This window comes from Ruditapes philippinarum, unplaced genomic scaffold (assembly GCF_026571515.1).
Source record: "Ruditapes philippinarum isolate M1 unplaced genomic scaffold, ASM2657151v2 ctg660_1_1_1_1, whole genome shotgun sequence".
NCBI lineage: Eukaryota > Metazoa > Mollusca > Bivalvia > Venerida > Veneridae > Ruditapes > Ruditapes philippinarum.
Genome location: NW_026860859.1, coordinates 372,464 through 394,538, shown reverse-complemented (window position 1 = coordinate 394,538; position 22,075 = coordinate 372,464). Strand labels below are relative to the sequence as shown.

Genomic DNA, 22,075 nt, shown 5'->3' with positions numbered 1-22,075 from the left:
TTAGAACACGATGAATTCATCAAAATTTGTATGGAGATAGATGTATCTGAAATAATGAATGATATATCCAATCTCTGATTACATTGAAGAACATAATGTATAATACATGAATGATTTCATATAATTGGGTAGAAGACAGAATTTAGCACTTCAATATTGTGTTACATTTTACAGCTTTATACCCGCAACAATTATTGGCCATTTTTTGTGTGCAAGACTATAATACCTTATTTAACTTTTCAGTGTATGACTGTTCAAGCAGCTTGTATGTATAGAAGCAGAAATTTTGTCTAGCACCAAGGCGTTATCACTTCTTCCCTAAGTCTCATCAAAATGCATCTATCATACACGTAACACACAATTTAATATAATTATAACTAGCTATAAACAGCCTGATCTATAATAAACAAATCAAATGCTTCCAAAATAACAATAACACTTGTGTTTCTTGTTTCTGTGTTCCAACAATATACATAGAATACTAAAATATTAATGAAAGTCTGAAAGGTTTGCATACAGCAAAAATTTCTTGAACATCATGAATGTTTCAACAGAGGCAAATTGCTACAATCTGCTATGTTAAAGGTTTTAACCAATCATATCAATTCTTCCATTGTTGTGTTTAAAGTGTTAACCAATCACATCATTGCTTTCATTACTCTGCTTAAAGTTTTAACCAATCATATCATTTCTTTTTAAAGAATCAAACAATGTTTCTTGCATAACAAAATGCTACTGCAGGGACTTATTAAAATGCTCAACCTACTTTTGACTCCAATAGCACAGTTCTTTCAAGGAAATATGTAAACAAAAGAGGTGCTGAATGTCACACTAACTGCATGAATATAATTACCGATAAGATAATAATTACACAAGTTCTACACATATGTATGCATAACACGTGTACATGTTGTGTGTAAACATAATTCATGTAAGATTTATTAGATATGTTTAAGGATATTGACATATTTACTAATATATCTTAACAAAATGTGTATTCCTTTATTATTTACTTAATCAAACTTAATATCAAAAACAATAGCATCAACAACTTAAACATCAAAGCAACATTTAGACAAAAATAAACAACTAAACAATTTCTAAGCAAGATTCTCTTTATCATAAAAAAATCCATTACAGAAACAGCACAGATATTATAGCAAAATAGTCAATAAAAAACAAGACTACTAATAAAGAGGGTGCAGTAATTTGTGAATAAAAAAAATACCATTAGGTTAGTAGGTTAACAGTACAAGAAACATGTACCAAAATGAAAAAAAAAATATCACTAAGAAACAAAACAATGATTTAATATTTACAAGAAGGAAATGTGATTTCTTTTCAGCAAAAAATAATTTCGTTCAAACACTTTTTGAAAAAAAATACAAATTTCTCTGACCCCAATTTGCCCGATCATATACCTCTTTAAAATTTGTTTTTTCAAAAAAAAGGGTTTTTTTATCTCTTTTCATTAGAAAAAAAATTTAAACCCCAAAAAAAGTAAATGAAAACAATAATTTCCAATTTTTTCAAAATTTTCATGAAATTTTTTAATTTTTCATTATTTGGGTAAAGAAAGTAAAAATTTCTGAAAAACTAAACAAAACAACAGTTATAAGAAAAACTACAAAAATAAGTTAAAAAAAATTATAAAACAAAATAATAACTAACATGAACACTCAACTCATTTTGCAAATAAAAATAAAACAACTCAGGGATTTAACATTTGTACACAATATCTATATCGCAAATAACTTATCTTTTGATAATCTAAAGACTAGAAAAGAAGCTGAAATTATTACATTAATACAAGTTAATACAAAATAAAGGCATTGATCACAACCTTTTAACTTGAAAAGAAGGGAATAATTTAATTAATGAAAAATAATCAAATCAGTAAAAATTTTATGTTAAATAGCTCAAATTTATCATTATGTATTCCAATATTTTCATTAAATACTATCTCGTTTGACTTTTCTTTCCTTTCCCTAAAAACAATAACTTACATAAACATATTGTTCACCATAAATGGTCGGAACCATATGGATTTTGTTTTTCTGGAGTTATTTGCTGAAAGATTGCTTTCCATTCCGATATCGTCAAAGTTATCTCCGTCCGACTCCAAGTCAACGTTAATGTCAATGCTGTTGTGACTAGGAAGAACGTTCGTACGAGACTTCGACGATGATGACCAGCTGGAAGACAAGATTTCATATTCTGGTGGTGTACTGTAATGGCGAGTTCTTGGTCTACCCTTGAGTTGCTGTCGAGCGTTCATGTGCGAAAACCGTCAGCTGTTTTCTTGTTCCTGCTGTTTCGCTGTTTTACCAGATAAAACATCATCGACTTCAAATGGCGAGACTTCCGGTAGAGGTTCCCGCCAGTACTGAACGTGACTAAACTCACTGGCTCTGCTACAAGGTATTTTGTGGAGGGGAGGGAAGAAATGGTCCGCAACATCTGTAAGTTTGGTATATCTAAAAACAAAAACAAAAAAAATAAAAAAACAGATAATTTCAGCAAAACTTCTATTTACACATTTGAATTAAAATCAATCTTCTTCACACTTTGAAACAAATGAAAATGTTTAATGAATTTGATATTTTCTGTTGACAATACATTTGGATTTGTATGTATCATGTCACTTATAATTTTAAATCCATAAATTTATATGCTCTTAATTAATTCACGCACTGAATAATAAAGTGATAACCAAAACGTTTCAATAACATCATAGTGCACACATTTTTCTTCAAAACATCTTAATAACTTTTTAACAAAACAAATTTAAAAAAAACACCATTCATTTACTTTTTAAAAGAAAATTTCATGTAAAACTAAAAAATAAAAACTTCCAATTCATAATATTTTTTGTAAACTGTATGCATTCCACATTTGTTCAAGGCTTCAATCTTAAAGCATCACGTCTTACATTCATTACAAATTAGTATGTAAATAATAAATGTTAATAAAGTACTTACGAGGTTTGAAAGGTGTATGATAATTCATGCTTGATTTCACCGTATGGGTTGATAGTGAAGATTCGGGAAATAGGAATGTGGATTGCCTTGTACGCATACACATCCTGTTAAAACATTCATTTACATAATTCTAATTCAGATCCTTTAATCATTAAAAGTCAACAGAAAAAATGAGCAGTTAATTATATCAACTATCTGTTATTCAACTTAAAGATCCTGTAACCCATTTTTTTCATGGTTTTATTTCATAAATATGATGCTCAAATTAAGATTTGTCAATCTTGTAAGTTCAAATAAGCATTATCTATAAAGATATTACCCAATTTAACATTTCGCGTAAAAAAAGGGAGGTAATTAGAAATTTATTTTCTATAAATTCTAAGTCAAATTTTCCAATAAGAAATGAATGCATGTAACTTATTGATTAAATATAATGTGCACAAATATTTGCAGTACACATTTTACATATTCTTGGATGTTTGAAAATTGTTTTATTTGCATTATATATACATATATAATATTTTGCAAGTGTGTGATACACACAGTAACAATATCAATCACAAAACATACAGGATCTTTAAGAATTCAAACAATATTTTCTTATATAATTCAAGTTCTTTGATAAGCCTGTGGGTTTGAAAGTAATACATTAAACTAATATGTTATGTTAAAACTCCTTTTTAAAAAAACAAGAGGGCCATGATCATGAACATCTAAGTTCTAGCTCATTGGGTTTTTTAAAAGAAGATTTTTTAAGTTTTTACTATACACATATAGTTAAAAACAATGACACCCCTGGGGCAGGGCCAGTTTTGACCCCGGGCTTTTATTTGAACAAACTTTGTAGATATTTACTTAAAAATGTTTCATGTATAATATCTAAACTCAAGCTATTTGGGTTTTTTCAAAGAAGATTTTTAAGTTTTTGCTATACACATATAAGGAAAATCAATGACCCCTGGGGCGGGCCAGTTTTGACCCCAGGGCTTTTATTTGAACATACTTGGTAGACACCCATTAGAACATGTTTCATGCTAAATATCTTAACTCTAGCTCTTTGAGTTCTTTAAAAGAAGATTTTTTAAGTTTTTACTATATGCATATATGGAAAATCAATCACCCCCTAGGGCGGGGCCAATTTTGACCCTAGAGCTTTCATTTGAACAAACTTGGTAGACACTCATTAGAAGATGTTTCATGCTAAATATCTTAGCTCTAGCTCTTTGGGTTCTTTAAAAGAAGATTTTTTAAGTTTTTACTATATGCATATAGGGAAAATCTATGACCCCCTGGGACAGGGCCAATTTTGACCCCAGGGCTTTTATTTGAACAAACTTGGTAGACATTCACTAGAAGATGTTTCATGTCAAATATCTAAGCTCTAGCTCTTACGGTTCTTTAAAAGAAGATTTTTTAAGTTTTTACTATATGCATATAGGGAAAATCAATGACCCCCCGGGGCGGGGCCAATTTTGACCCCAGGGCTTTTATTTGAACAAACTTGGTAGACACTTATTAGAAGATATTTCATGTCAAATATCTTAGCTCTAGCTCTTTGGGTTCTTCAAAAGAAGATTTTTTAAGTTTTTACTATATGCATATAGGGAAAATCTATGACCCCCTGGGGCAGGGCCAATTTTGACCTCAGGGCTTTTATTTGAACAAACTTGGTAGACACTCATTAAAAGATGTTTCATGCTAAATATCTTAGCTCTAGCTCTTTGGGTTCTTTAAAAGAAGATTTTTAAGTTTTTATTATATATGGATATAGGGAAAATCAATGACCCCCTGGGGCGGGGCCAATTTTGACCCCAGGGCTTTTATTTGAACAAACTTGGTAGATATTCACTAGAAGATGTTTCATGTAAAATATCTAAGCTCTAGCTCTTACGGTTCTTTAAAAGAAGATTTTTAAGTTTTTACTATATGCATATAGGGAAAATCAATGACCCCCCGGGCCGGGGCCAATTTTGACCCCAGGGCTTTTATTTGAACAAACTTGGTAGACACTCACTAGAAGATGTTTCGTGCCAAATGTCTTAGCTCTAGCTCTTTGGGTTCTTTAAAAGAAGATTTTTTAAGTTTTTACTATATGCATATAGGGAAAATCAATGACCCCCTGGGGCCTGGCCAATTTTGACCCTAGGGCTTTTATTTGAACAAACTTGGTAGACACTCATTAGAAGATGTTTCATGCCAAATATCTAAGCTCTAGCTCTTATGGTTGTTTAAAAGAAGATATTTAAAGTTTTTTCTTTTGGTTGCCATGGCAACCAGAGTTCTGCATGAAATGGAATTCTTTGAACAATCTTGATAGAGCTTCATACAAAGAGTATTCCTGCCAAGTTTCATTAACATTGGCCTTGCGGTATCATAGAATATTAGAAGATGTCCTTTGAATATTTAAAATGTGGACGGACGACGGACGCCATTTGGTTGGCCATCCTAAAAGCTCACCTGCACTTTGTGCAAGGTGAGCTAATAAATAAAGACAAAACAACACCTACAGTTATAAATCAATGGGTTAGTATAATACTGCATGTTTGTAACATAGCTTTTCATTGGATAATCATGACATTTATACACAGCTGCTGTCTATATATGAAGTAATCACTTTTTTCTCTAAAGAAAAAGTTTCCTGCATTATAAATCCGTTATAAAGAATTTTGACAAGTTATGGCCATATATAAACAGTTGTTTGCAATATAACCCTTGCCTAGCGACTCAGGTTATATTATATACAAACAACCTGTCCAAAATCTTTACAACTAATAACATAAAAATAATTTCAGAAAAATAACTTACGTTGACTTTATTGCCAAATCCGGCGTAGAAGGGATTATACTTCTCGGGGAATAGCGAGGCAACATCAGATAGACAACTTATCTTGAACTCTTCTGGTTTACGCTCTATCACTTCTCTGTTATAAAAAAGATCTTGCATTTTTTTCTCAATTTTTATACATTACTTTTATCTATATCCACACATTTGTTTCTATAATCTTTCAATAGTAACTTTGTATACATTTTAGTAACAAAATTGCTCTGTTTTAGCTATGAAATTGTCCATCACTAATGTATTGGGATTCAATATCAAAATCCTTAAATTTAGTACATGTAATAAATTATATGGTCAAAGAAAAGGTTAAACTTACTTATGGAAAGCACTGATAAGTGAGGTGGGTGATAGAAGAAGGGGACCTTCTGGTAGAGTCATCTCCCCTTGTTTTATATTCTGCAGTAAATCTTTGGTGAGTTTTGATTGGCCAATAGCCCTGGCAGAGAGGTAGAGAAACTTGTATCCATTACCGGCAATACTGCTGTAGAGTTGAGCCACGCCCGACTGAGACCAGTCTCTCCCAACAACTGGCAATATTTGACCGAGTACATCAGATCTGAAAGTAAAATTCAGATTTGAACTGAGAAATTTAATACATTTATCATCTTAAAATTTCTTTGTACAGTTATAAATGAATTAACCTTTATTACTATAAATTTAAGTTATAAATTTTTTACCTGCTTCAATTTTCAAATTATCTATTGTATATTTAAATGAAAGCACAAAAGGTGGCATAGTTCTGCAAAAGTGTTTGGCTGACTTAACTTTCTTCATTAGTATATCTATAGTTCTATATCTATTAGTCTATAAGAAAAAGTATTCGAATAGACACAAAAGGGCACTAATTATGCAAAAATAACTTGCAAGGTTATCTGCACACTAGATAGTGAGCATATATGCCAAGTTTTTAAATTAATATATGATAAAAGGTTAACCAACACCAACAAGAGGGTTATAATAATTGCCCCACTTTTTTTCAACAAAAAAATGATATTAAAACTTTAACTTACTTAGTAATAGTTCCGTCTATATCTGAAACAATAATTTTATCATTGTATTTCCACAGGTAAATGTGCGAGTGACATCTTTTAGTGCCCTGATACTGTGTCGTCACAGAGTATGTGACCTCATTCTGTCCAGGTCTAAGGTTCAACTGTTTCTGTAATAATAATATTCCAATATGTTAACAATTCATCAAATTAACAGAACATTTATCAAAAAATAACTTAAAACAAGAATCTGAGAAAATCTGGCACATTTATACCACTTAACACTGTATTTTAATGCTCTGACAATTCTTCACTCTTCATTTTCATATATATTTTAAAAGCATTCAATAACCAAGATTTTGTACTGCTCCTGGTCAGAAAGATGCTTATTACAGCTTAGATCAAAATTTATAAAGCAGGTAGACCAAACTTTCATGAAATTACAACAGATTTACTTTACTCTATTGCTAACTTTTAGGCATACATGTATATAAATATACATTTGTCTATTAGTTTTAATAGTAAACTATTCTACCTTCCAATTGATAAGCAATAAACAGTTAACATAACTAACCATTTGGTCAGAGGATAATCTCAGTGATTTTTTAAAGACTTTTCTAGTTTTATGTAACTGCCGTTTCATTTTCAAAGGTTCAGTTCTATCAGAGCCTTCAGTATCCCCTTCTGAAGACGAATGATCTCTCTCTACTGTTAATCTAAATAAATGAAAACCAATGATTAATATATCTATCTTATTATGGATAATCTTTATATATGTAGCAGCAATAAAACTTTTTCCATCCATAACAGATGACCATTCTTTCTAAAAATGCCTTTAACAAATGGAGTTTAAAATATAATAGCTCTCTAATAATTGATGATAACAAATTATTCAACATCCAAATATTAGAAATTATTTCTAACTTAGTGTGAATGGCTACAATTAAACAAATAATCGAGTACTCTATTGAATGTTAAATTCATTATTAAGCTAAGAATATTAAATTCATCACTGTTGCTATATTCACCTAGTTGAAAGAACTATTAAGGATTTCAATGTTGAGCGATTTACAATTTCCGCCACAATTTAAAGTATTAGCAATTTACCTATCAACTTGTTTCACTTTCTTCGGGCTCTCTGTGATACTAGATTGACAAGACGGAACACTTTCCACACTTGTTACATTCACCGCAGAATCACCCTCCTGTAATGTTACAGCATGCAATTACAACAAAATGAAAATTAGTTTACTTTCATGTAAATTTTGTAAAAGAAAAACAAAGATATATCCCTACATGAGACACACTGCCATAGATCTTCAAATTAATTTCACATCTTAAACACCTGAAAAGTTTAACAGATGCTGGTTTTTGGAAAATTTCTTCTATCTCCTGACAGTTAAATATAACTAAGCTCTTACATAAATGTTTTTGTACATCAGTACAAAATGTATATCTTTAATAAAAAATTTAATTTTTTCATTATTGCTGAAAAACCCTACTTAAAAATATAAATAAGCTAAGCACTTACAGATTTAGGTCCGGTGATTTCTGACTCAGATGTGGTCAAGGTAACATGGACAGGGGACTGTACTGAAGTTGTGGGATCTGTGGCAGCCCGCCGCCATGAGAACCAAGAGTAACTTCCCTTCTTTTCCTTCTTTTTAGGCATGTGCTGAGATACTAGACTTTTTACAACTTCCTGTAATTGGTTTAAATCAATAATGAAAAAGAGGGACCAATTGATGCAATTTCTTTTCTTCTTTTTTTTTTTGTAAGTAACTAATTGTCACCCCATAGACTTTTTAAAACAAATCAAAGATATCAGTTTTTTAAGGCTATGTATAATGTTAAGAGATATGCTTTATGTATTTGACTTGTCAAATTTGACTAATTTCCTCTGTTTAGTATATAACTTGCTAAATATCTAACTAACTAAACAAAATGCAAAGTAATACATTTTAGCTCTACTGGTAACATGTAAGATATAAAAATATGTCAAAAAAATAAAAAAATGTTTTTTAAAAACTAGGTCAAACTTGTTGAATCTATCAATTAGCCTAGTTCCTCTCTGAAAATGTATGTATTTTTTTACCCAGTTATTTTATGTAAATCTTTCGAAAAATATATCTGCTCCATAAAATAATTATGTCTTTATATACACATGTACATATTTTACTTTATAAAACAATAATAGACCAATAATCTTATTTTATAACTTTTATTTCAAATGTGGTGTATATTAAAGTAGACGTTTTTATCATATCAACTGATGAAGCTTACTAATTTAGAAGCGAAACATGTTTTGATAAACTGTGTTGGTATGTGATCTTTTTATCATATGAGATACAGATAACAAAATTCTGTATGTTAAGATATATACCTCAGATAGGTCTTTCTGGAAAGCCACTTGTGATAGTATAATAGGAGCTGCTGTCTGCCAGTTGTAATAATTATCCTCTATCTTCACTACCAGATCTGGATTTGACAACATAGCAGGGTTCGCTGACAAGTCATCGAATGTTACAATCATCGACATAAACTTCCCGAGAGTTACACCCTCGGCTTCAGACAATCCGCCACACAGGGATAGAGAATATGTGCCGAGGGATTTGATTTCTGATACGAGGACATTAGGTCCACCAATAGCGCCCTCTACAGAGTGAGGAGACTGTGGTAGTGACGCTCCACGACCTGACTCTACGTCTTCATCTTTCTCTATTGCCTTGAAATGTGTGTTGGAAAACCTGGAATATACAAAATTTACGTTTGACATAACATTCATCATTCAATTTTACTACATTTATCGGTAGATATAATATTTCTACATCATTGTTTAAAATTTACCCCCATTATCATATGATTATACCACACAACCTTCTAGCAGCAATCAATTGCACCCATGCAACCAGTGCAGACCAAGATCACAGACCAACACATACATGTCCTGGTCTACACAATTCCTTATTCATATTTTATTTAAAAAATTTCCTAAGAAACAATGAAAGATTTTGTACAGATTGAATGATTTGTCCAGATCTAAAAATCCGTTTAAGATATATAACATGGTAAGGGTAAATTGAATTGTATGTCTCTCCAATATAAAGCTTACATTAAATCTAAACCCGAGATGTGTCATTATAAACTGAACCAGTTACCTTTTAGGAAAGTATAGTTTAGCCGTCTCTTCATCCATGTCTTTTATATTAAGATCATCAAGATAGATTCCCTCTTCCTCTGGTTTATGTCGAAAATTCTTCGTCTTTCTCATAAACTGGAACAGCCCACCAGATCCTTTGTTCTTGTCATCTGTAGGTTAAACATATATCTTAATTAGATTGTATACTTTCACAATTTTGAGCTTAAAAATGCACATAAGGAAAAGATATGGCTATATTAACATTTCAGAATAAATATTGTAACCAGAATGGCATACTGTATATCATTTACTGTGACAGTAAAAGCCATCAATTTACTAATACAGAATATTAAAGCAATTCTAAATCCTAGGACAAAACATGTTATTTCACTTAAAATTTTTCCTGTCTATAAAAATACTAAAAATTTTCTCAAGTTCACAATAGTAACTAGACTAGTGTGTTTTTGTGATCATAGTCACAATGATAAAAGAGTTTAAGTTAAAACACCAGATGTCATGCCAGGAACCTGATATTATATCAAAAATTAACCCACAAGTCATATAACCTAACCAAAGAGTCAAATAACCTACACATATTCTTCATGTATATGTTTGTGGTGTGTGGTAGAGAATTCATCATTGATATCAAATTCCTGCATTTGAGTTACTTTTATTTAGTACATTATATATGAAAATCTCACTGAACCTGGATCACTTGTTTGATGTACCAATGTCTTGATGTTGTCCTCAGTAACAGATCGGCGTGGCATAGCCCCCCACTCCCACATCGTATCATCCTCCTCAGACTCTAGTAACCGGTTTTGTTCCAGAGATTTCTGACGGTCTACCTCTGTGTCACTTTTCGGGGAATGTGGGCGGCTACTATTGGGACTGTATAATAAAAGAATTAATCACAAATTTGTAAATAATTTCTAATACAACCAAAAAGCACATTTTAATCTGCTTACAAGAACTGACATGGGATATTATGATTTAACCATAGAAGTATTTCAGTCTCTTATATACAAGTTACAATAGGAAGCATATTAACATACCGTAAAATTCCTATTAAATGCCCCCCGGGGCTAAACATTTTCCAAAAGGGGACTATTATTACAACAACGTTTTTTCCAAAATCCAAACATCATTTGAAATACACTTAGTGTTAACAAGTGTTGGTAATAACATTAAAATGTGTTGATTTTAAAGTTCATGTGATACATTTTTGTGTTTACTATGAAATAATATGGATTCTAAAGGATTTGACTAAAATTACTGATTTATTAAAGAGTTCAACACTGATGAGCAGATTTTTTTCCATATCAAAAAGCCTGGGGGGGGGGGGGGGGCTTTTATTAGGGGAGGGGCGTTTATTAGGAATTTTACGGTTTTTGCATATAAACCACCAGTAAGTTTGGCCATTAAGTCAATTATCTCTATATCCTGTATGTACTCACCTTGCTAACGGAGACAGATCTGTGTCGCTAAAAGGATGTGAATTCAGATAACCAAACACTTCATGAGCACTTGCCCACTCGTTTGTTCTATCAAACTTGCTCTCTTCCACAGCTGGTAAACTGATTGATTTAGACATTGACCCACATGTCATGTTTTTAGTCAATATACGTAGTTCGTCATCAGTGGAAACATCTTCCAATTCAAAAATTTCTTCTTCATTTTCACCGGGTGTTACATGATTATTGTTTGCACTGTCTACTTTATGTTTATTTTTCTTTCTTTTCCGTCTTTTTCGTTTACTTTTGTTGTGTTCATTTTCTTCTTTTACTTCCTTAATGTCTAAATCAGCGTCTCTGGAATGTTCACTTTTAACAGTTGATTCACTCTTTGCAGAATCTAAATGTTGTCTAGAATTAGGCATATCCTCACTACTGTGGTCTTTTGGTGTGTCTGACCCCATTACAAACTTGACCTTCAACTCGTTTTCAACCTTGACATCTTGATTACTGACCTCCAAGTCTTCAGTAGCATTTTCACACTGCTCGCGCAGCATTTTAACCCCTCGTTCCATGATATCAGAGTCATACTGTAGTGGGGAGGTGGCCAGATGCGGGGAAAGCTCCTACAAATACAAGAATTGCATCAAAATTACATTTTAACAAACTAAAATCACCTATTTATGTCTGAAAAAGTTAAATAATACTATGGTTACACTCTGTTTAAAAGAACCAATGACAGAAGAGACAAGGTAAAAATCTTAAGAAAACAGCTCAAGCTATCACAGATTAAGACTATTAGTTATGAAGGGTAAAAAAAGAAAACAAGGCATCATAAAATGATAACCTCATTAGTTTGTAACACCAGAGATAAGTCAAAATGATCTTCCCTGTTTAGGAGCCATATGACCTAAATATTGTGTTGGTGCTCCTTAAAACCAAAACAAACAAAACAAAAATTCTTGAATTCAGGAATAATCCTTACCTGCTCTGGATCTTCATGTTCCTCGACGAAGAATGCCTCTCCCCGTTCTCCCAGCTTCATCTGTATATCCACCGGCTCTCCATTAATCTCAATATCAACCTATTACATATATATATAACTCTTTGTTAAATATTATCCCCAATAGTTATGCTACTCAGTCAGTACATACTATGCATTATACTATTAATACTATATGGCCAACAGTGGATCAGATTTGAAGGTTTGATTGCTTAGATTAATAGAGATTCAACCAATTTATCTACCTCATTCTGCTTAAACTGTCAACCTCTCTCTCTCTCTTGTAGAGATAATAGAAACGATAAATGACATGAAAAAAAGAAAGCAATACAACAATCTTCCCTACTTAGAACAATAAAGGGAAGGCACAGATTCCAAGGTAGGCACAGATTCCTATGACGTGCCTTGACAAAAGAGAAAATAGGTCACAGCAATATACATGTATAATGTCTTATATTTTCTGTTATTTGTGAAGGTTAAAAATACTGTGCCAGAACATTTAGACAAACAGATATACCAAACAGTACAAGCATTTGGTTAGACGTTTTGTATTCGATATACCAGGTACATGTAGACCAAGAAATGTCTAAACTATGAAAAATACTGCATTATCTCATCTCCTTCCTGTTTCTGCTTCAAAATTGAACAGAAAATGTAATTAACCATAATGTAGGTATATGTTTACTATACAAGATAACCTAGGGGCAATAGTTTTATTAGCCAAAATATAACAATACAGTTCTCAATACAATATACCAAATCTTGGACAATATCCAAAACAATGGTATGCCAATTGCATTGGATTTATTTGTACATATCAAAGACTAAGTGCGAAAAGATTGTAATGCTTTTTTTATTTCCTGAAAGTAACGAGTTTTTGTTTTTTCCCAATTCCTAGAAAATTTGTGTCTATCACTTAACCTTTGCACCCAAACAAAATACTAAAAGCTAGAGGTATAAACAAAATTTTAAATTGCATTATAATGATGATACGTACCACTTTCTCTCGAGAACGTAGGACTCCAAGCTTGCCGAAGCGCACGTGAAATGGAGACGATTTGTATGAACCATCTTCTTGTTGGATTATAATAGTATCAATAGCTCCGGTAAGTGTTGCTGCATTGATTTCCTGGTAGAAACCTTTGACGTTTGAAAATAATTTGCCCACATAACTAAAATAGCTCATTCTCTGTGCACGTGACAAATGTTGGGCTTACGTCTTTACCTCAATGCAGGCCTGAGGTCAACTTTTAACTTTCTGAAGAAAAAAAATAAGAAAATTTGAATAAAAATAATATAACAACAATTAAGTTCAAGCTCTTTTTTTCTAAAAAGTTATTTTTGCAGTATTCTAAAATGTCATTAATATCATCTAGATCTACTGTACCAACTTTCCTATAATGAGAAACTGCTATAGAGTAATTTCACCACATGAAACACCAGCATGAGAGTGGGTGAAAAATACACCAGTACCTGAATATCGGCCAAATATTTGTACAGAATAATCCCAATTTCTTATATTCAATTTACACAAGTTAACATACATGTAACAAGCTTTCCTGGATTACTAACCAGTATAATTTACCAATTTTTCTGCAAGTGACCAACTACTAATCCCAGTGATTTCTGAATCAACCATGAGATTCAAATGACCATTCAAATCTATTGCCCGAGAGAATTTACGCCTAGCCCCAAGATCAAACTGGCGACACCCGGATTAATAATCTGGCTACTGAGCTAAGTGGGTGGAGTTCAGGGTTCAAAAACCAAACCCCACGATAAATTAACTATTTACTTATACATGCACTATACTTCTCAGAAGAATATTTAATCAAATTGCACTTACATGTACCAAGGTTTAATAAAATCTCAATCCTTTTCAACAGTAATTAAATGAAATCTAAGATGAACTTAAACATTAACTTTCAATCTCTTGTTTTAACTGATAATAACATTTATCTGTATCTTAATCTAATTCAGGTGCAATATTTTTTGCTATTTTAAGTGATTAATGCTTTACCTATAAATAGATTAGCCATCACTATTTGAATAACGTCATTTCAGATCATGTGATAGTGAGGTTTAGGTCACATGATTTCACTGGTGTAAGAAATCGAAATTATAGACCCATTGTTTGTACTTGTATATATAGTGTATACAAATATATACAAACATACATAAAGTACATTGAATAGGATTTAAACCGACTACTATTGGCTACAAGCTAATGGATAGATCACCTTATCGTACGACTATGATACCATATTAGGTCATTGAACTCTTTATACTGTTTAGCTAGCACTGGGTTGTAAACAATAAAGTATTGTAGAAAAACTGTTAAACAGTCAGACACAATAACAGTTTTACATCAACAAAAACATGTACAAGTAATACCGAATAGTTTTAGTACTTTTTATATTACATGACAATAACAATATGGATCAATATCACACATACATGTAATCTTGTTGGACATTTGTTTATTTGAGTATGTATTGGTTATCATAAGTCTAGACTTGCAATGATGACTGTTTCTATAAATAGTATACTTAACTTTAATTAAATCTACATTTATAAAATCTAAACAAAATTTCAGTTATTATTAAAGAACATAGTTTAAAAGGCCGATTTTTCCATCGCTGCATCCCATTTGTAGAGAATTGTAATAGATTAATATATAAATCATCATAAAATAAAAAAATATTATTTTCATATGCATGAGTAACGTTTGTAGTTGTAAGCCTGTTATGAATGAAAACTTGCATCCCATTTATTTGTTTTCAGTATAGAAAATTGTGAGAGATATATAAATAAATCATCATAAAATAAAAACATATTTATATGCCTAAGTAAACATCAGTGTAATTGTGAGCCTGTATGAATGAAAACTTGATAGATGTAGGTGAGGCAGAAAACTAGTTCATACAATAAAACTCGGTGAGCCAGTTAGGGAAAAACAGACTGAAAATAGCACGTCTGTTTACATTTATATGTCAACATATAGCTAGTTTATAAAAACCTCCCGATAAGATTGAACAGCCAGGGTGGAATTTTTATATCATACTTACTTATGTTTAATAAAGGAAAAAAAATGACGCCATATTTCTAAGATCTTGTAAATTACATTCCAAGTTGTTATTTTTTTCATTATTTTTGGCAAAACAAAGACAAAGAAAATGCAAATTTATTAACTTCATTCTGAAGAGATTTGTCTTGAATATCAACATCATTACCAAAAATCCAACAAAATACCAAAAGTCATTCACCAGCAATATACTTTAATACTGTACAAAATTCCCTCAAAAAGTAAGTTAGAAACCAGGATTCAGCAATGTCACCCTAAATATTTTAAATGGACTTGTTGATCTAATCTGGACAAAAATTTGCTTGTTTTCTACAATTCTGTATAAAATTCCCTCAAAAAGTAAGTTAGAAACCAGGATTCAGCAATGCCTAGATATTCTAAATGATCTGGACAAAAATTTGCTTGTTTTCTACAATTTTAAGTCACATCTACACTGTAAAAGGTCATATTTTACTGGTGGAGGGAGACCTCAGGTGCCCTCTCCCTGCATTATTTCAAGCTCATGCTGGCACCTGAGTGGATGCACCGAGACCATCTGACCATCTGTTAGCTAGATTGATGGACAAAAAACATTTATCATTTTTTTACGGACAATTTCAAATTATAAACAGACTAAATACAGTAAGGGCTGCCGCAGCCCCAGCACAGTGTAACAGCAGCCAGCCCCAGCCCCTTGGCGGCAGCCCGGTCACACATGTACCAAACAGTCCAGCAGTAACAGCACGGATAAGCCAGCTAATCTAAGTCTGAAATGGTTGCATTGGTACCAACATATAGATTATATACATGTAATAAAAATAAGTTTGAATCAGTCATATAATTAATTTATGTGTATTTGAGCAAAATTATGGGCCACTGAACCTATAGGCTACTTTTTTAAGTGTTAATCATGACATTTGTTTTTCCCTCCTTAAATGAAACAGTAAATTACAATATGCTTATATGTTGTATACAGCAGGTAACCCAAAAATATACATGATAAAAATTCCCGACTATATGACTGAAATACTGTTGGGAAAAGGCGTAAAATGGAACAAACAAACAAACAAACATAAAAATTCCATTTTATAGCCTTTATTCAATGTTCTCATTGCCTGAAGGGTGTAAATATTTTTTAAATTAGATCTTGAAACACCTATAACTAGCTATAACTAATAATTTTCATGACAATAACTTTACAAATTTCATTATTTGGATAGATCCGTTTTTGGCAAGAGATCTTTGTCGTTAACAACTTTTATGTTAAAATTCCACATACAAGGCAGGGGTCACTCACTTGTGCATTAAAATGTTGATTATAAACATTTTTGGCCCAATTTCAAATGTAAGAGATTGAGGCATTATTATAACACTTTAAACCCTCTAGTTAAATAAAGACTACACTGTACTGTGTGAGATGGTGTACTTATCCAATCAATGCAAAAAAACACTAACAACAAGTTGCAACAAAGACTGTCATAAAATGATAAACCTTAAAGCAGCACAACTACAATCTGTTGTAATTTTTATATAACTTCATTAAAAAGTGCTCTAAATAGTTCAAACAATTAAACTTTGCTTAAAACACAAAACCTAAACTTTACAAATTAAAAAAAAAACTATTATTTGTCAAAATATTAAGAAAAAAAACTAAGCCCGTTCTCCATAAATAAAAGCAATAATGAGAGAAAATTATCATAACCCATAATTGTAAAATTTCTGTCATATATCTTGCATAAAACATTAACTATGAATATTAAATTATAAATATTCTTAACATTTATTTGAGTTATAAGTTAACTCAGTACTATGTTTTGTAGAAAAAAACAACAACTTTGTCTGTAGTTATGCAGCTTTAAAATAGTAAAATCACTTTAATCTGGTCTAGATAATCTTTCAACTATTTAACAATCATTACTGGCATATAACCACAAAGAACCTGCCCAAATAAAGAACTAGGTTATGAGGTTATAGCCTTGACAAAACATAACAAAATGTAAATAAACATATCTGTTAATACCGTACATACAATCAGAGCAAAAATACGTTCACAGGCTTAAAATTCTTTCAATACGTAGTCAAGATTAGTCTGAGAAGGTCATGAACTTAAATGCATGTGACCGAGTTAGACTAGTTTGAACAAACTACTGTAAATTTCCTTTGCATTTAAAGGAAAATTTCAATCAATTCAAAAGTCCATTATTCAATAATACTTTCAAAGGACAGTAACTGTAAGTCCTTGGCAAATTGGTATTGGTACATGTAGATAGAAAAGACCTGTCCATAACTTGGCCAAAAATAAATTTAGGATTATCAGCCCTTCTGAAATGGCATCCTTTTTTGACAATAAACATGTATCCCAGTGTGAAGTGAATATTTTTGATAGTTTGTGAGAACATGCACGTAAGCAAATAGGTTGACCAATGCCTAAAACCAAAACAGCTTCAATTTTTTTTCTTTGGAAAGTGAAGCTAATATGAAAGCTATGACTTGCGGCTGTTCATGAAATATTTTACATTTTGTAATAACATCTTCCATTATAATTAATATATTGTCCATATCTAACAGGGGGAAAAATGCAGGAAAGTTTTCATTTTTAAGAATGTACAGCTGTAAAATGTGACAGCACTTTTTTTGAAAATGACAATTTGCATCCATGATGGAAACAAAGTTTTGATCACTTAGCAATATTATTCTAATTTATACATACATAAATTTTTCGATTTTGTTACTTGTTTTTTCTCCATTGACTGGATTATTACACTGTTTTACACACATAAAATGTATACTATAATAGATGGTCAAAAGTGTTATAATAATGTCTCAATCTGTTACATTTTGAAATTGAGCCAAAAATGTTTATGTTCAACATTTTAATGCTCAAGTGATTGTTATGATAAAAAGTTAATTTCAGATTTGTAAATTTATGTAACAAAGGCAATTAAGTCATAGACAGGTGTCAGGGCAGATGTGCAATACTTTCATTATTAGATAATGAAGTTATATGCTTACTGTACTAATTATAAACATTGTACCCTCAAGCTATAGGACACACTGTACTGTGTGTACGCTATGTAAACCATTAATGGTAGGCAATGACTAAACTGTAAATGTCAAATATATACTTCATGCAGGGTAACATCCAATTAAACAAAATCATACATCAATCTTTTGAATCACTAAACCCTGAAAAAGCCCTAAAGCTTACTAATTTCTAATAGTAAAAACTAGTTTTGCAGATTTTGCATTTATTCAATTTCTTAATTCTGCTAAGTTACAACAAACGCTTAATTTGTACATGCAACTACATTTAGTTAAATTATAAATACTATACTGGCATGCGAGCAGTTCCCGTACAAAAATCGTAGTTACTTAAACATTATTTTTTATTACGCTCACTCACCAAAATTTGAACGTTACACATAAATATTCGGCTCGTCACACACATCATGGAAATTCCATCATGTTCTAAACATAGAATAACCCTTAGTTATGAGGCCTCATATGGGGTACCGAAATTATCCATTATTTTGTATGAAGAGAAGTAGTTCCCGTACATAAAATTTAACCCATTATAATTATACAATTTTATTATATCGGACCTATTTTTCATTTATAATTGTTGAACAGACCATTTTCTAAGAGATAAATAGATGTAATTCAGGAAATAGAAAGTAGACTAAACGCGTGTATCTATTACCCGGTACCGTTACCCCCAACGCATTCACATGCGATGGCATGCTTGTATGCATGATATTTTACGCATTAAAGCCATAAAATTATTTTATATAGTAATTTTGGTCAAAATTCTGATAATTTAACAAGTTTTCATCACATTGCCTTCTTATCTGTAAACAGGTGGTATAAGTGGAAAACCCTTTAACATGCCTCACGTGTAAGTATGTTTGCGCATGCGCGCAAGGACGGAATCCCCCAGATAAAACAAGGTCACGTTTTGACAACGCACAGGTGAAAGTGATTTAAAATGAGACTTTTTATACGTACTACCGAACTGACACTTAGATTTTGTCTCGTTTATGTATCTGCTTGATTTGAAATGAATTTTTGAAGAATGCATGTAAAAATCAAGCGTTTAAATGAAAAATACGGGTACTGCTTCTGTACGGGAACTGCTCGCATGCCAGTATCATAAATAATAGAAAAAAAGTTGCAACATTCAATTTGTGAATTTTGACTTGAATTGCTACCAATTACTATTGAGTCAGTTCATTAGACATGTCTACAGAAGAAAACACTTTGAAACTAGAAATAGGTCTGAAAGGCACAACGCATTGCCCCTGCCATAAATGTTAGCACAAAAGTAATATGAATAAAGTTATTAATTTATGACAGAATAGTTGATAATGCATAAAAAAAATTGCAGTTCTTTAATATTCAGTTATTCAAAAGGTCTAAATTTTAAAACGACAGCACAAATATTTCAGTTTACATGTAGTCTATACTGGAGCATGAAAGTTGAAAAATAAAAGTAAAAAAGGTTTATACGTAAAATTAATAATTTTATTGCCAAGTAAAGCGATGATTATCACATTTGTCAGGTGACAAGGACTCATCATGCTAAACACTGACCAACTGACTTCTTGCCCATGACACACCATCTCATCATTATTTCAGGCGTAAGCCCCGCTTAACATTTGTGCAGTTATTTCAAAACTCCTTGAGGCATGACAGAGATATACGCAGAACAAGATTTTTCTCTTTGCTGACATTTGACCTCTAAATGGGACCTTGAAAGAAAGTAACTCATTATGGGCAATTAATATACATGATGATACCAAGCCTTTATCGTAATAACATTTTTCAACCTAACCAAACAAAAGGGAATAAATTTTCAGACTGTTGAGCCCCTGTAAGTGTTGAGGCCCCAACCTACTTTAGACAGATGATATAGTTATTTGGTTGAATTTTAAGAAACACCAAATGACACTGTAAAAGGTCAACTTAAGCTTTACAAGAGATCTGTTAGCCAACTGGAAAGGATTTAAACCTTAAGTGGTGAGAGATAGATAAGGGTCAGCAGCCTTGACCACTCAGCTATGGATGCCTATTCTCCCACTTAATTTCCATGACTTATAGCTTTGTATGGAGCACTTTTAGAATCTGTCAACAGAAAAATCTAGGTTTTAAAATCCTAACCTAGCCCATAACCCTCTAACCGGTTACCCTAACCTTTACCCAAAGTACTAACCCTAACCATAGAAGAAATCTGAGTGATTTGGTAGAGAAACAGAAATATTGAAGAAATAGTATTCATTTCAGAATGTTAAAAATAGCTGTGGACAGATTCTAAAGTTTAGCCACTTGACATTTCCCCTACTATTTTGGCGCTTGTGCATTGATCTAGCATTTATGTGGACAGGCTGAAGGTAAAAATCTAGGCATCACTTTCCCTCTTATTCCACACTTTCCTGCATTGTCTTATCTATTCCCTGGGGAGAAGGGATAGGGGCGGCTGCAGGTACGAGCAATTTAGACCAAAATAATTGCCATAACCTATGAAATTAAGATTATGTCCCAAAAAATGTCCATCCGACTTTTACTACACTAAAGATATGTAGTATCTCCAAATAAATTTATTTCTGCATTAAAACATACTGTACTAGGTTTCCAGTAGACCTACTCATAATTATAACTAAAATATATGAAGTTAGAGAACATACACTGGTAAAGCATAAAGTTCTACTCTATTAAAAATTATGCATTTCCTAATCAAATCTGAAATTAGTGAAAAAGATGAAAATATCCCGTGTATTCAAATATGAAACTCTTAACAATGTGACAAATTTTACACGTTCTGAAAGAAAAGATGAACTAAAAGATACATTACCTTTATTTCTCCTCCTGTATTTTCTATCTATTCCTATGCACTACATGTGTATCAATGAATGTGTATTCCTTTACCCTTTGTAAACGCCATACAACTTTCCTGACCCCAGTCAGTTGATCTCGTGACGTCAAAAGGTCAAATACAGAATGAGCTATATTTCAACAATTTGATTGGTTCATTTCCCGGTCGACTAGAAATTTGCATAATTTATATTGAGACTACAGTCAGGCGATTTGTATTGATTGATCAGAATATACGGCAAGTCTATTTGAGTAAACTTTAGTGTTAATGTCATAATTGAGTTTTTCACACACGCAGACGTACGTGGCCAAAAATATTTTTTGAAAAAGTCTTTAATATTTTAAAATGTTCGCGAATAATTACTTATGAAGCGACATAGATCTCGATAAAATCTCTGTATGAATTTGATTATATAGAGACACCGTGAACATTTATTTGCAATTTTTTCCACTAACAGAAGTGAAAATAATCTTAAACTGGGTCAAACATTTCACGCTACATTAAAACAACTTTAGGCAAGTATCCTGCAAATAGGGATTACTAATTGCTTGTTGTACAAGTTTGGGTCGTGAACCGACTTGTGAGGTCACCGTAATCTGAACAAAATACAACCGGCGCAACTCTCATTACATCTAATTCACGTTGATTACCATGTGATATTTTCGTCCTTGACTTTTGTTAAATGTGTGTGTTGTGTGTGGCACACAATCAGCCAATCACATTTCGAATCAGCGGAGG

General features: G+C 31.9%; 1 protein-coding gene across 3 annotated transcripts; it reads right to left on the bottom strand.

The window, feature by feature from the left end:
• Positions 1–1,663: 1,663 nt before the first annotated feature.
• Positions 1,664–21,472, bottom strand: LOC132713597 (phosphatidate phosphatase LPIN3-like). 3 transcript variants are annotated; one of them, XM_060696238.1, is made up of 15 exons: positions 21,317–21,472; positions 13,402–13,662; positions 12,387–12,485; positions 11,405–12,027; positions 10,654–10,838; positions 9,967–10,117; positions 9,192–9,555; positions 8,340–8,510; positions 7,916–8,013; positions 7,383–7,524; positions 6,830–6,978; positions 6,136–6,375; positions 5,787–5,901; positions 2,982–3,085; positions 1,664–2,477 (listed from the first exon to the last, which is right to left on the bottom strand). In XM_060696238.1, exons 2-15 carry the CDS (start codon positions 13,588–13,590, stop codon positions 2,291–2,293), a joined length of 2,817 nt encoding a protein of 938 aa, XP_060552221.1. In that variant the 5' UTR covers positions 13,591–13,662; positions 21,317–21,472; the 3' UTR covers positions 1,664–2,290. The 3 variants fall into 3 exon arrangements, with proteins under 3 accessions (XP_060552221.1, XP_060552222.1, XP_060552223.1); XM_060696239.1 differs by lacking the exon at positions 21,317–21,472 and adding an exon at positions 14,257–14,402; XM_060696240.1 differs by lacking the exon at positions 21,317–21,472 and adding an exon at positions 14,251–14,389.
• Positions 21,473–22,075: the final 603 nt, after the last annotated feature.